Here is a 14,156-nt window from a genome sequence, read left to right as displayed (position 1 = left end):
CCGCTATCACCCGGGGACAAGGCCGCAAAGCAGGAGACGACATCCTGCAGGAAGCCAATAGCTGTCAACCGAGCCTCAGTGACGTGGCATCAACGTACAGGAGCCACAGGGCCGAACAGCGTACACTTGGCGATGCAATCAATCAAGAACGGAGTAAGGGACGTTTTGTATGCAGACACGCGCCCTCAACTCCTCGAGTTAATTAGTGAGAACAAACACAGTAGACGACCGAGGGTCGAGATGCAAAAGCATCAGTAAGGGCTGAACAGAGCGAACAGAGTAATGTGTGACATGTCTGGCAAAGAATCAACCAGTTAGAGGACCACCATGGCGCATCACTCATAGCTGCTGCTGCAAGAGTTGAGGCGCAATCATGTGAGGAGCGACCATTGTGGGCATAGCCGATGGCAGGGTCATAGCGGAGGGCATCGTGGTCATGCCAGGAACATTCACCATGGCACCTGAGACAGATTCAGACGGGGAAGATCCCTCCTCGGCTGAACCAAATCCGTTCTCTTCATTTTCCAGGTCTTCCTCGTGGCCAGAAAGGGGCTGCTGCCCATCCTGTTGAGCCTCGTGGATTCGACGGTGTCTGTAAGGCAGATTAGCATCCTGAAAAAAAAAAAAATACTGAGTTAACATGCTGATAACTTACTGTGCCAGATTATCCGATCGGGAGAATGCTTTGTTGCAGTAAGGACAAGGGTAGGGCCTCTCCTGGGTGTGTGTTCTCACGTGGCTGCATCCTTCATGTTAGTCGGCGGCTACAGAAACAATGGCTTTAAGGCTTCCGCCGATCCCTTCAGGAACCCGGACCAATTGGGAAGCTCATAAGAATAGAATTTTGCAGCTTACCGTTTCAAATGTTCTAATCTCTTGAAGAGGCGTCCACATGATGGAATGGGGCAGGAGTGTGACTTCTGCGGGTAGGGGCCGAGCTCCATCATGGTAGCGCTCCGAGCACGACGGATGGGACCGTATCGGTCATTCTTATTCGTCGCACTGTTCTGGACAGATGCATCTAGCGCCTCACCGCTAGGGAGAGGCGCTAAGTCATCTGGTTGATTTGCAAGAGCCAAGGTACCCTGCTCGGGGTTTTCCTCGAGACTCGGCAGCGGGGTGCTGTTGCGGGACATCTCATGCAGCAGGTTCTTCTGGGGAAGGACTGCGGCACGATAGCCATTGGCAGCCCTGAAAGACTGATCATGATGAGACTCATCCACCTCCGCTACCGGAGCCACCGAGCTAGAGACTGAGCGACGAAGGTCGCTGGGTTTATGGGCAGCGTACGCAACAGCTTGGTTCGGTGCACTAGTCACCTGGGGGTGCGGCCCAGCGCCAACGCTGGTGATACTCGGGGGTATCGAAGACCGCCGCCTACGTTGCTTGTATGTAGGAGAGCCTTCGATGACCGAGTAGACATTTGAAGGGAAAGTTCTTGCAGGCGCCGGGTAGTGCGCATGGGCAAGGTTCGACGGGGGTAGCTGCATCATTGGATTGAAGTGGGTTGCGGAAGAGATATCGGGGATGGCGGTGTAGAGACCGGTGTCTTCGTTAGCGATGTATGCCGGTTCAGCTCCAAGGTGGGAGCTGTGCTGAGGAGGTGTAACAGGCTCGAACGATAGACCCCGGTTGCTGTAGTCCTCGTATTGAGACGAAACGAACGATGGCGCCGGCGAGTATTCGACGAAGGTGGGCATGGAGGCATGGCGCTGGTGTAGACGAGCAATGGGCATGCCATTGCGGTCGTATTGAATGTGCCCGTATTCGGCTTCGCGCTTAATAACGCTCTGGGCCAGGGTGGTGGGCATAGGAACTGGGTTGTACATCGCCGGATTGCCCGACTCGTCCGGGAGAAGGGGTAGCGCCGGGGGAGCCATCTGGGGAGCCATCTGGGGAGGAGGCATAGCGTCAACGGTCCGAACCACTGGGGATGCGGGTTGGCCATATGTCGTACTTGCGTGTGCAGCAAACGATGAGGAATTTGCTTGTTGTGCCTTTGTGAGTTGTTCATACAGCGACTGGGATGAATCGAACTCGAAAGACAGAGCAGGCTCGCTGACCGCAACCGTGGTCGCCTCCTGCCCCATTTTCTCCCGCTTCAGATCACGTTCCAACGCATCGAGAAACAGCCGATCGTGTGGCACACTGTACCAGTAGAAGACTTTCTGCTTTTTCTGGGTTCGAATGCAATTGTTCTTGTAGAGGAAGTCGAGGAACGGGCTCTTGGGTTCTTCTAGAGTAGCATCAGTTCCGGCCTTGAGGTTTCGCAAGTCCGAGAAGATACCCTCCTCGAACTTCTTCGAATTCTTCACGGGACGCCCGAAGGCCTGGAATCTGAATGCGAGGCATCTGACGATGTCGGTTCCGGAGATGTGAAAGAGATTACTCCTATCGCGAATCAGTTTAGGTGTTCTTTGATCAACTGCATGGCATTGCGACGATCGCAACTAACCATAAGACGCAAGAGATGTAGTCGCCAGTGGGAAGCAAGAAGCGCCGGATGAGTTGATCTGCATGCCAGTCCACTGGCGCCGAGAGGAGAAAGTATTTGACTATACCAGAGATGGACCATCAGTCAGGAGTCCATCAGAGGGCCTGGGTTTGAATGCACTGGAAAGCCAGACTGGAGATACAGGCGTTGTAAGCATCGCAAAGGAAAACGTACGATTGTCAACCTGCTGCAGCGCGACTTGCGCGTCATGTGGAAGGCTTTGCTGGGCCTCAGTGGAAAGCATAAACGTCTCCGGCTTTTGGGGAGGCGCCATAGGGGCACCATGTTGGGAATACATAGCGGATGTGATACAGTAGTCTGTCGGGGAATCAGTCAAATCTTAAAACGACGGTTTGCTTGCAAGCATAAGCGCGAACAAAGAAGAGCGCCATGGGAAGCGGCAAGTGGACGGTGTCACAGAGCACCGGTTGGGCAGAGCAAGGAGTTACGCACAGTCACAACACCCGGTTAGGAAAGCGGACAAACAACCACTCGCAAGGAATCAAGGGGAGCGATCTCGGAGGATTGGTTGCTATATAAAGATAGAAACAGGTTTGGATATAGGGTGTTCGACGACGGGATCGTGAAACACAAAAGGGTTATCCAAACACAGCTGATGGGGTAGGAAAAAAAGAGGTGCCAGCCTCTTGTATGGAAAGAGTAGCAAGCAAGTAGTTAGGCGCTGACGTTGTGCCGAACCCTCGTCAACAAAGGGCAAATGAAAGGCAGTGAGAAAGAGAGAGAGCAACAGAGAGTTGAACTGGGCCAGCCCGATTACAAGTCCCTTGGGTTGAGATAACTCGCACGGCGAAGATGGGGATGTGAACTGAAACGAAAGGAGGTGAAGAAGAAGAAGAAGAGGAAGGACGAAGTAAAAATGGAAGAAGAAAAACAAGAGATGCCAGTCGCGATGGGGAAAGAGTAGGAGGGGAAGGGGAAGAGAGGAAGAGGAAGAAGTGGAGGGATGAAGTAGGGACTTGCTTTTTTACAGCAGAGATGAGGTACAGATCAAGTATGGAAGGGCAGTCGGTAACCGGTAATAATAATGCCAATCGATAAAATAATAATCTAACAATAAATAATAAGATCGGGAAAAAGAACAATAATAATTTTAAACGACCAGCCAGTGTCGAGAGACGGAGACTTTGGGTCTGGGAGGAGGAATTCAGGGAGCGCCGCCGACCGAGACGCGCGGATCGAGTCGCCCACTTCTGGAGTCTCTCTTTCGACTACTTTCTTCTCTCCCTCCTGGGCGGCTTGACTAAGTTACTTACTTACTTAGTTGGTTGGGCTCCGGGATACGCGCACGGCGAAAAAGTAGGGCTTTTTTTTACCCACTGAGTAAAGAATAGGAAAATATAAGTGGAGACGGGCGCCAGGGACCGACTTCAGGGCAGGGGGGAAAGGGAAGAAATAAAAAAAAATGAAAAAGAATATTTTAGAGTAAATAAAATAAAATAATAATATAATAACAAAAGAGGAGAAAAAAAAAGAGGACAGAAAGTCTGAGAGAGCCTAAGGGCAAAAAGAGGAGAGAGGAGAGAGAAAGAGAGGAGAGAGAGGGCCCTCCCGGTAATCAAATCACACGATACAGGAATTATACACGTATGGTGGAAAGGGCTGCTCCCTGAAGTAACCTCCCCCCAGGACCGATTATCCTGCTATTTGCTTCTCTTAGCAACGAAATCACACCTCCAAAAAGTGGGGTCAATGGTAAGATATTTAGGTATTCAAACGGTCAGGTACCAGGAGGATAACCAGATTACCAGACAGTGGGGCTGCCGCCGACTTCCAAAGATTCCAATCCATCCCATCCGTTAGTGATTTTTTTGTTGCCGGGCCCGCCTCCCTCTTGGGTTAGTCCACCTCCATCGTTGCTAAACTTATTCATAGAAACCTGCTGGAAGGTGGTAAGAGCAATCAGTACGGAGTAAGTTATCTTGTTAAGTAGTTCAACTTACTAGTCAGTTGATTTTCTGGTCGGTCATACCAACATTGAAATGAGAAAAAAGGAAAAAGGAAAAAGGAAAATCATCTGTTGAAAGGACCTCTAGTACTACATACTAACTCACATATACTACAAAATAATCATCCTACAACACCCTGTCTCTTCCTGCAGCTTGCAATCATACACCCCAAAGCTCTAAGCCAATCCCATTGATTCTGTGGGGTAGCCTACCTGCTCCGACTTGGCGACTGTTAATTTGAAGAGCGCTTCCTGAAGATATCTTACATCATGGGCCGCGCGATATTTACTGGCTTTCTGCTATGTGTGGGGAAGGTGTGGCTAACCTTACACAGAAGAAAAGGAATGGGCAAACAGAACATGCAAAAGTGGAGTTGGTCCGGTAGCCTAGGCACCTCCATGATGGATCATGGGTATCCGACGACCTGACTGTTGGGAATTCGGATTTGCAACCAAAATAGGATATCAGTAGTTCAGTACGCTTTCTCTGTGGACATGATTCCTTGAGTGGGATCCAGGGAGCCTTAACACAAGTAAGCTCTATCTCTTGGCATCCCGATATTACTACCAGAAGCTTTTGGAAAAGGGGAAATCAGGAGAAGCGTTCCCTCTGTGTTGTAGTAAGAGTAAATATTGTGTAGTAAGTAGTTGTACACCACCAGATATGCACATAGGCGCGCACGGGCGATGTACCCTCCTCTTTTCAACTTACTTAGGCAATGATTTTTTGGGGGCCTCATTCTTCTTGGGGGCCATTTGCCAGGTCTCCAGCCTATCCAAGCATTACACACATACACAGACACACAACCCACCATTGACACTAGCACTGCATATCACAGCCAGCGGCTATGGTAAGTGGGAAGTCACATCGAATAAGAAACGAGAAGATGCGGGTTGCTTAACCGCCCAATTCATCGCTACCAACCTTCTTCTACAGTAGTGAGTAGTCCACTACCCTTCCTTCTTCATTTTTTTCTTTTTTTACACCCTTTGTGCCAGCAATGCTACCCGCTTGGTCAAGGCATGGAAATGAAATCACAAACCAAGGCGCCTCGCTGGGTTTGCCGCCCTGGGTGGAACCAAGAAAAGGCCACAACGCCAAGCCTGCACACCCGATCAAACTGGCGCGGGAAACAATCTTGAAGCATTCGCCCCTTGTTTCAGAATTCTGGTGAGCGCTTACTACTCCGCCAATGGCTGGCATGGATTATCCCTTCCAACCCACAATTTTCAGTGGCCCCAATTGAACTGAGAGAAGCAATATCCACTTTCCAGTCGTGATAGTGTGTGCCTTTCTCTGTCTCTCTGTGAGATAGCTTTGGTTACCCTTGCCTACTTACTTACCTGTATGTGACTACTTGTAGCTACAGTATGACTAGTAGACTAGTAGACTAGTAGGGTAGCTAGTAATAGCCCATCCATCCATCACCTTTGTTTTGTGTTTGTTCTAGCAACACAGTACGACAAAGGCTTCCAACCTGCTTCTTCAATGTGTGGTTGGATATCTGGCGGCTATGCCATGCTATCGTCATCTACAAATGATTGCCTGTGTAGCATAGCATGGCATGGCATGGCATGGCAATGGCAGTGTTGTATTACCTACTTGTCATGGGCTCATCTGATTGTCAGACTAGCCATGCACCAGTACCACCGCCCAGTTTCTGTCCAACAGGCGAATTACATGCAGGGTTGTTATGCGGGTTTCCGAAGTAGTATCCAACTAGTAGAAACTCTTCAGGGCAACAAGTAATTGACGGCACCAAAAATAAACCGACTGACTGATCTTACGTGATGACCAGTTTGATCGTGGCGCACAATGATGTACAATCCTTGGTATTGTACAGTTAGTAGATAGTAGCCTCTTGGGAAGTCTACCGAAGTAGTGGGACAGTATGATATGTTTTGCCCCCTTCGGCTTGCATATGGCCCCCCTTTGTTTGGGAAGATCAAGGGTACCGATGGAGGAGGTCACTCGGCCAGGCAGTGCTTACACGCATGTACATACACTACACATACATTTTCCAAAAGCATGGTGGGCTTAGCTGCTCAAAGATAGGAATAGCCTACAGCCCAAAACGCCACTGCCACCAAGGGACGCATGACCGGTGAGATTTGCCGCTCAAGGCTGGTTGAGGGGGTCACTTAAGATAGTAGTAGTTGGGAAAGTAAACCCCGGTAAGTTGGTAAGTACCTACTTAGTTGGTACTTTCTGCCCTCTGATTGTCTTTGGACGTATATAACTGATCAAGATGATCAATCACAATCACCATCATAGCGGCAAGCGCTACGCCCATTGGCCCACCAACCATAGCCTCCAAATAAAGATTAATATCGGATACAAATTATCACGATCGACTAAATCACATTCACCTGACTCTTTCACAAGATGCAGACAACAATCTAAATTAAATCGCACACAGTATGAGGGGCCCGATTACCCGAGCTCATTTTTGAGACATCAAGGTTTGGTCCGTGTGCATCAATATAGTGCACTTCGATATTGGGATCGTGCTTTATGGGGTATGTTCCTAACTCTAAGAACATCAAGATCGTCCTCGTCGTCTGAATTCATAGATGCCTGATGATATTATCACTGGTATGTCAGAGATGACATAATGATCGCCTGAGTCACATACCAGGCTGAATCACTGTCGCAGGATAGGAAACAAGCGCGGGTAATGTCGCAATCCATGTTTCGTGACCCGAGCTAACCCATTCGTTTAACGCGATCACAATGACAAATCTGAAAGCAATTGTTTGCTAGGTAATCTGGGAGAGAAAAGGCGGTGATGCGAAAAATGAGGTCTAGCCGGTTCAACCCCGGAGCATGCCATCATACGGTCAGGACGTTGAGCATCAGGGGGTGATCTGCGCAATCCAAAGGATGGATGCGAAAACGGCGAAGCTAAGTCGCCAAGCCTTAACAGCCCAATTCTTGTGGTATCCATGGTAGGATGTGTCTTCCGAAAGTCTGTCCGAAGTGTGCCGTAAGGCCATGATTGCCCCCTATACTGTACTTCCTCCACTTCAGCCCGTTCAAGGAGATTAAGATGGCTAGTATAGTCGGTATGCTGGTTATAGAGGCATACTTTAGTGCAGCGGTGCTGGGATTGTCAGGCGGTCATTGGCCCGATCGTCAAGATCTTTATGTAGGTAGTCTACTCCACAGTTTCGGCCGAATTCTGAATGTCCGCAGAGAAAGAGAGAAAGACCTACAGAGATAGTCACCGTGCACTGTGCAGACTACAACGACTGCGTGTGCTGGGCAAAAAAAAGGGGGGGGCATCATGGGTATGCCGGTCAGGAGAGGTCAGGGACCACCAAGAAATCACAAAAATAGACAGGCTGATATCTGAGCACTGTCATCGATCAGGGTCGGTGGGAAGAGACCCCTTGCTACCCATGATAAATTCTCCGAAGACCCAGTCAAAAATGCCGGAGGCTGGTTGCTGCATTTGGGAGAAGTCCGAAAGACCGAGTATCCCGAGAGGGCGCCGATAGCTCGCACCCGTACACATTTAGAGTTATCCAAAGCCATGTCTTTTAGTCTGGACGCCTCTTCGGAGCAGACTACGTAAGTTCTCACGATATCTCGCAATAGTTCTCGGAGCAGTTGCGAAAGGAAGTGGAAGAACGGCGTAAGGATGGGGATTGAAATGGGGTTAGGATGGAGTCGGGATGGCTCGAATCCAGTAGCAACAGTCGGAAGCATAGCGAGACTAAGGTTAGCATGGCAAATAGTGCCAGTAGATAGTACTCCAGTACTCCATCGAAGATGCTAAGTGGTACTAAGGACAACTTGGAAACTCAAGCTCTCCCCTGACGGTTGAATCCTTCCAGACCCTAATAGGGTGGCAACCAGGCCGGAATAGGCAATTGTGCCTGGATTCCATGGGGTTCTCAATGGAGACCAAATGGGGCCATAAATTACGGCCGCCTCTGCCGGCTTGCTGACCACCAGGTCGCCATTGGTAAAGCCGGCATTAGCTCGTTACTTAGTGCCTTAGTAGTAAGTTAGTTCAGAAAAAGGCCATTCTACTTTGACTTACCCTTTCTGTCCTTCTGCGAAGAGGAAAGGCCGCGTTTCCAGCAAGGGAAGGCTTGGCCCGCTCTCTGTGCAACGGGCCTGGGTTTGATCGTCAGGTCTGAAACCATCTAGAAAAGTCCAGCACTGTTCCAACTTCCGCCATCCGTCACTGCCAGGACCACCTGGGCAACATCTATCTCTTACTGTATGAGTCTGTGCCGCACTCGGCCTCGGCCTGTACTGCTATCTGTCGGGGATATGAGATAGGCAGCTCAGGGCGATCAAACAGAGGCCGGACCAACGCTAGGTCCATCTTTCTAGTTTCTACATCTCTACCTTCTGTTCGGGTGATAGCTTGTGTCTCGTATCTAGCCATGAAGCTAAGCTGGAGTAGTGTCCAAGATGAAACTCCCGGCCTGACTCGAGAACGTGCGGGGGAGCTTAGAGTCGCATCCGTCCGGGTTCTGTTTACAACTGTCAGCTCCTTAGTGGAATGTGTAGCGAATGCGCCGTCCCTATGCTGATCCTCCCAGCCTGATACATCTCTTCCTTCCGGATTGCCGATACGTTCGATGGTTAGTAGGCCAGCTTGGTCGGCCTCTTTCACCTAGGATTTCGCACACACACAATAGTCGCTTGTTGACAACAGTCGTACTATCCCACAAACTGATATAAATCCGTGAACCATGCCAATAAACCTCGGAGACCCAAGAGAAGCACACTGGCTCCTGGAGAATCTGTCTCCGCCAGTCAGCAAATGGAATGGCCGGATATATCGGAATGGAGATGATCAGCGGCCTTGTTCTCTCGCCGTTTAAACCTCGGGTTTTGGTATTAGCCTCTGTTCTATATGGCGACCAACGGAGAAAGCTGGAATTCCGTGTCCGCGAATCCACCTCTTGCCTCTAAGTTCCTGCCCAGGCCATAGATCGATCAGCTAGCTTGCCCTTGTCTCTCGATCCTCCACATTGTTGACTTCTCGATATTGAGGACAACAGATGAGTGACTTTTTCCATCATACCGTGACAAGATATTCATGGGCCTAATCACACCAGCTATCTAGTGCATTGTCAAGATGCCAAGCAGGTAGGTGAGCACTAAGAGCGGGGATTACGCATTTTTTTTCCCACGTTCCTGCATGAAGGATCATATAGCGGCATTTTCTACCACTAGACATGGATACTCCAACTCCGCATCATGCTATCAACAACAACACGCTATAGACACCAATCCGGCTTCATGCGCGATTCGGTAGAGTTCCGCTCAAGGGGTGATAAATGCCAAGTGTAGTCGGCAATAATCCAGATCCAGCTTGCACGATATCGTCTAGACTTCTCCAGAAGGCACCAACCACCCTGTCTCTACGGGTCACGACTCAGACTTCTGACTCGTACTAAGCGACATTTCCAAGCGATTCCGGTGCAAGTGTCAAAGTACACTGCTCGGAATGGTTACGTGCAGAATCTGAAACGACGAAGATGTCTCCCTGTCCCGCCTCATGGCTTGTGGTTCGTGTAAAGGCACGAGCATGCAGAATTTAGTGGGAGATGACTAACAAAACCGGATGGATGCATAACAATAATGGGAACTATTATTGACGCCTGAGCAATTCGCATACAATTTTTTTTTCTCCTTTTGCGGCTTCTCCATTCCCCTTCACGGCAGCGGTACCTGAACTAGAGAATTGGAACCACGGAACCGCTATTGCACTAACCTAATAATATCGGATTATTCATGCAGGTACCCCGGTACACCGGAACTAGATAAGCAGACAGAGGAACTGCCTGAGGGTGGGACGTTTATCCGCTAGTAGCAGATCGGTGTGCCTGTAGCCGCAGAACTGGCAAACTCAATCATATCAGACTGGCAAACTCTTAGTCCTTATTAGGCTGGCTTAAACCGAGACCGAGCTAGAGATGGGAAAAAAGGAGTATGACTGATCAGATGAGAACCTAGGTTTCTCAACTCTACATTTGGTGAGCGCTACTACAGGAGAGAACTGACGTGTACCTTGATAGTAGTTCTCCAAGGTATCGAGCTAAAAAGTACTAAAAGTCTTGTTTACAGTCGGTTCATGCGACGCCCTTTCACCGGGTGTCTCTATACGAGATGGGGATGTTCTATTTTTGCTCGACAAGAGACTAGACACTTTCTAAGATCTATCTATCTAGGATGACTCGTGCTTCAGCTGTTTATAGACAGCACCTAGCGACTAAAACTGGCCAACCTCTGGGGTATTCTCATGTCCGTCGACCTTCTCAAACGTCCTAAGGCCATAGGCTGTCTCAGAATTGGGGGTCTCGTCCTCAAACCTTAGCTCGACTCGGGGATATCACCGTATTCGGAACAGCGTGCTCGGTCTCGCACATAGTTTGGTGCTATTGGAACGTGCTTCGCACACTGTCTTAGGGCGTTTCGGAGAATAAGGTTTGAGCGGGCAAATCAGAAGTTTCAGCATTGAATCAAGGCTGCAGGCAGCATGGACGCCGGGGCCATCTCGACGTCCTCATTACGAGCGGGCGCATCGTTCTGCTCTCCCCTTTGTTGCGGCACATCGAGGACTCGATCGCGACCGATCACAGCAGTCTGGACACGGTAGACCTTCACAAAGGGGTCGGGGCGTGTTGGTGAAACAGCCGAAGAACAAGAGGAAGGCGAAGGATTGACAGAAAGTTCCTCATGTGAAGAAACAAGACTACAACCCCTCTTCCGGTAAGCATTACTGGGGCTAGGATACGCTCGACAGCCAATCCATGTCGAATCAGGGCGGCGTGCTCTGGGCGCGCACGGGACGTAAAGGGATCTGACTGGGAGTGGTGTCAGGCGTGGCTAGTACTGCCACTTATGGCTCTTAGGCAGGCCTAGCGACGTCCTCTGCCCCTGCCCTTGCCCTTTGTCGTGCGGCGCGGGCCTTGAATGGCGGCCACGTCACGCTTGCTCAGGTTCAAAGCACCACCCGCAAATTTTCCGATAGAAGCACCTCCGACACCGCGCTCCCGACGCTTGGTGCTGGCTGGATTTGATTTCGGTGCGGGCTTCTCGAGGATGATACCGTTCTCCTTGGCTTCGCGTCGGCGCCTATCTTCCTTCATTTCCGCCTTCTCCTTGATGCCTCTTCTGTGCGCTGTGGGCATTTTCTGCTTATACAGAGATGCCTTTGCCCCCAGTTCCTGCATTCTCAGGTCGAGAGCCTTGATTCGGTTTTTACCGGTTGGCGCAAGCTCATTCGCCGACTCGAGCAGATGGGATTCCTTGAGGAGCCGTTGCAAGGCGAGATCATTCTTCAGATTATCCGCATCCATGGCGTCCTCGTCATCATCGCTCTTTTCCTTCTTGGCCTTCTTTTTCGCCGGCTTCGGTTCTTCGGAATACGAGGGTGGTTTCGAGGTCTAGTAAAGGCGAATTAGCAAAGAAACCATAACAGCACACGCACATTTCGTAGACATACCATAAACGCCTTGCGTGCCTTCTTATCCAACAAATCCTGACTCTTGATATCGCGATGCTCAACCACCTCAACCGGAGCCTCGTCTTCCTCTCCGGAAAGACCATCCCAATCAGAGCCCGATTCAGATCCCTCCTCAAAGTCCTCATCCTCGCTGTCTTCTTCATCCGACTCATCACCACGGGTCACCTGGCCCCCAGGCACCTCCAACGGCTGAAACTGCGCCTCAAAGAATTTGCGAAAAACATCCGTAGCAGACGCATCAGTCGTCTCCGTCTGTGGCGTCGTCTTCTCCTCCTCCTCATCCACCTTCGTAGTCCTAGAGACAACAGCAGCCTCTCTCTTCCGCTTTCCGACCATTGTCAATTCCTTGTGCTGCTGCTATAAACCAAACAATAAAATGCTGTAACGACCAAACCACTCGTCCCGGCGGAAAAAAATAATGCGCGCGATAAGTGACGACTTTGCCGTAAAACCAACCGGCTTATGTAACCCACCTATTCTCCATACTGTATAATTCCCATCACGTGAAGATAAGATAACCCGCGCAACCCCTCGTCGGATTTCCACAAAACCGTGGGGGGGAATAGATAGAGTCATTCATTCATTCACGACAGTACCGATCAGACACACGAATTGAGTGGGTGACTTGTGGTGGTCACGTCAGAGGATATTCTTCATCAAAATGACCAAATTCCGTCCCTGCATTGATTTACACTCCGGCCAGGTGAAGCAGATAGTGGGCGGAACGTTGAGCAGTGTTGCGGCGGATTTGAAGACGAATTATGTGTCGAAGTTGCCGGCGAGTCACTATGCGGAACTGTATAGGAAGAATGATTTGAGAGGTGGACACGTTGTTATGCTCGGTCCGGGCAATGATGAGGCTGCTAAGGAGGCGTTGAGGACTTGGCCTGCTGGGTTGCAGGTTGCGGGGGGCATTACGGATCAGAATGCGAAGTATTGGATTGAGATGGGGGCTGAGAAGGTTGGTTTTTCTCTGTTTCTACTTTCTTCTTTTTTTGGTGTGGATAGGTGGATGGATGGGGGTTAGGTTGTGGTGGATTGTGTTGTTATGCAGTGTAATGGCTAATGTTGCAATTGCAGGTTATCATCACATCGTTCCTCTTCCCGGAGGGCAAATTCTCTCTTGAACGGCTGCAGTCTGTTCTTGCTGCGCTGGATGGTGATAGGTCTAAGCTGGTCTTGGACCTGAGCTGCAGGAAGAAGGGCAACACGTGGTTTGTGGCTATGAATCGCTGGCAGACGATTACTGAAATGGAGATTACGCAAGGTAAGCATGATAACTTGGTTTTGGATTGAAGGTTTTGTTGTTATGGCTTTGCTTTCTCTGTTCCCTCGCTGTGATAACAGTCATTGTATGAAGTACAACTAACCGAAAGCAGAATCAATTGCGCTCTTGGAGCCCTACTGTTCCGAGTTCCTCATTCACGCTGCAGATGTTGAGGGTCTGCAACAGGGCGTTGATGAGGAGCTCGTGTCTAAGCTGTCCCAGTGGTGTACTATCCCTGTCACCTATGCCGGAGGTGCTCGGAATCTTCAGGATCTGGAGAAGGTTCACGTTAGCAGTCAAGGGAAGGTGGATTTGACGATTGGAAGTGCGTTGGATATCTTTGGTGGATCTGGGGTAACGTTTGATGAGTGTATAGAATGGAACAAAACGCATTAGGGTGTAGTTGTTGGATTGAAGAGATGATGGTTGTGGGTGAAAATAGACATGAGGCATGGCAGATGATGTATATATATATTTCAGTGACTAAGAACACTGAGGGCATGAATGAAACCAGTAGTATACTTCAAACAGACCTCGCAAATTCAAAGAACAACACCTCACAAGATCTTAAACACCCCCTTGTCCTATACTATAAGTTGAAAGACCCAATCCCCAGACGGGACAAAGTATAACCATCCAGTGCAACACCATGACGCGGACAAGAAGTCTCGACACACAACCGCCCGCCCCAAAACAGCTTAGCGCCAACACACCGGAGGTCTCCACCGGCACCTGCGATCCTCGACATCATCCAACGACATCAACGGCCTCATCCCCCCTCTCTTAACGGCAGCCTGGACAGGCAATCTGAAAGTTCCATCACTCTTTTTACCTGTGTCAGCGACCAATACATCCCCATCGCTAGTCCGCATATCTCATCGCATCTCATCGGATAACGGGTATCACCATCAACCACCCGAGCCGCGCCAGCCA

The 14,156-nt window shown here is 49.9% G+C and overlaps 3 protein-coding genes across 3 annotated transcripts; 1 reads left to right on the top strand and 2 right to left on the bottom strand.

Annotated features, from left to right (window-relative positions):
• Positions 1 to 339: 339 nt before the first annotated feature.
• steA (sexual development transcription factor SteA) lies at positions 340 to 2,792 on the bottom strand (the record flags this gene model as incomplete). The annotated part of the gene is made up of 5 exons (XM_041683452.1): positions 340 to 592; positions 656 to 739; positions 856 to 2,391; positions 2,456 to 2,555; positions 2,669 to 2,792. 5 exons carry the CDS (start codon positions 2,790 to 2,792, stop codon positions 340 to 342), a joined length of 2,097 nt encoding a protein of 698 aa, XP_041547712.1.
• An 8,556-nt stretch (positions 2,793 to 11,348) lies between these two features.
• AKAW2_70827S (uncharacterized protein) lies at positions 11,349 to 12,292 on the bottom strand (the record flags this gene model as incomplete). Its single annotated transcript, XM_041683451.1, has 2 exons — positions 11,349 to 11,876; positions 11,936 to 12,292. The coding sequence occupies 2 exons, from the start codon at positions 12,290 to 12,292 to the stop codon at positions 11,349 to 11,351; spliced, it is 885 nt and encodes a 294-aa protein (XP_041547711.1).
• A 325-nt stretch (positions 12,293 to 12,617) lies between these two features.
• On the top strand, positions 12,618 to 13,619 carry HIS6 (1-(5-phosphoribosyl)-5- ((5-phosphoribosylamino)methylideneamino)imidazole-4-carboxamide isomerase HIS6; the record flags this gene model as incomplete). The annotated part of the gene is made up of 3 exons (XM_041683450.1): positions 12,618 to 12,917; positions 13,037 to 13,223; positions 13,336 to 13,619. The coding sequence occupies 3 exons, from the start codon at positions 12,618 to 12,620 to the stop codon at positions 13,617 to 13,619; spliced, it is 771 nt and encodes a 256-aa protein (XP_041547710.1).
• Between the last annotated feature and the right edge of the window lie 537 nt (positions 13,620 to 14,156).

The sequence above is a fragment of the Aspergillus luchuensis genome, chromosome 7 (genome assembly GCF_016861625.1).
Source record: "Aspergillus luchuensis IFO 4308 DNA, chromosome 7, nearly complete sequence".
Classification (NCBI taxonomy): Eukaryota; Fungi; Ascomycota; class Eurotiomycetes; order Eurotiales; family Aspergillaceae; genus Aspergillus; species Aspergillus luchuensis.
Note: the sequence above shows the minus strand (reverse complement) of the source record. Positions and strands in the feature narration are given on the sequence as shown.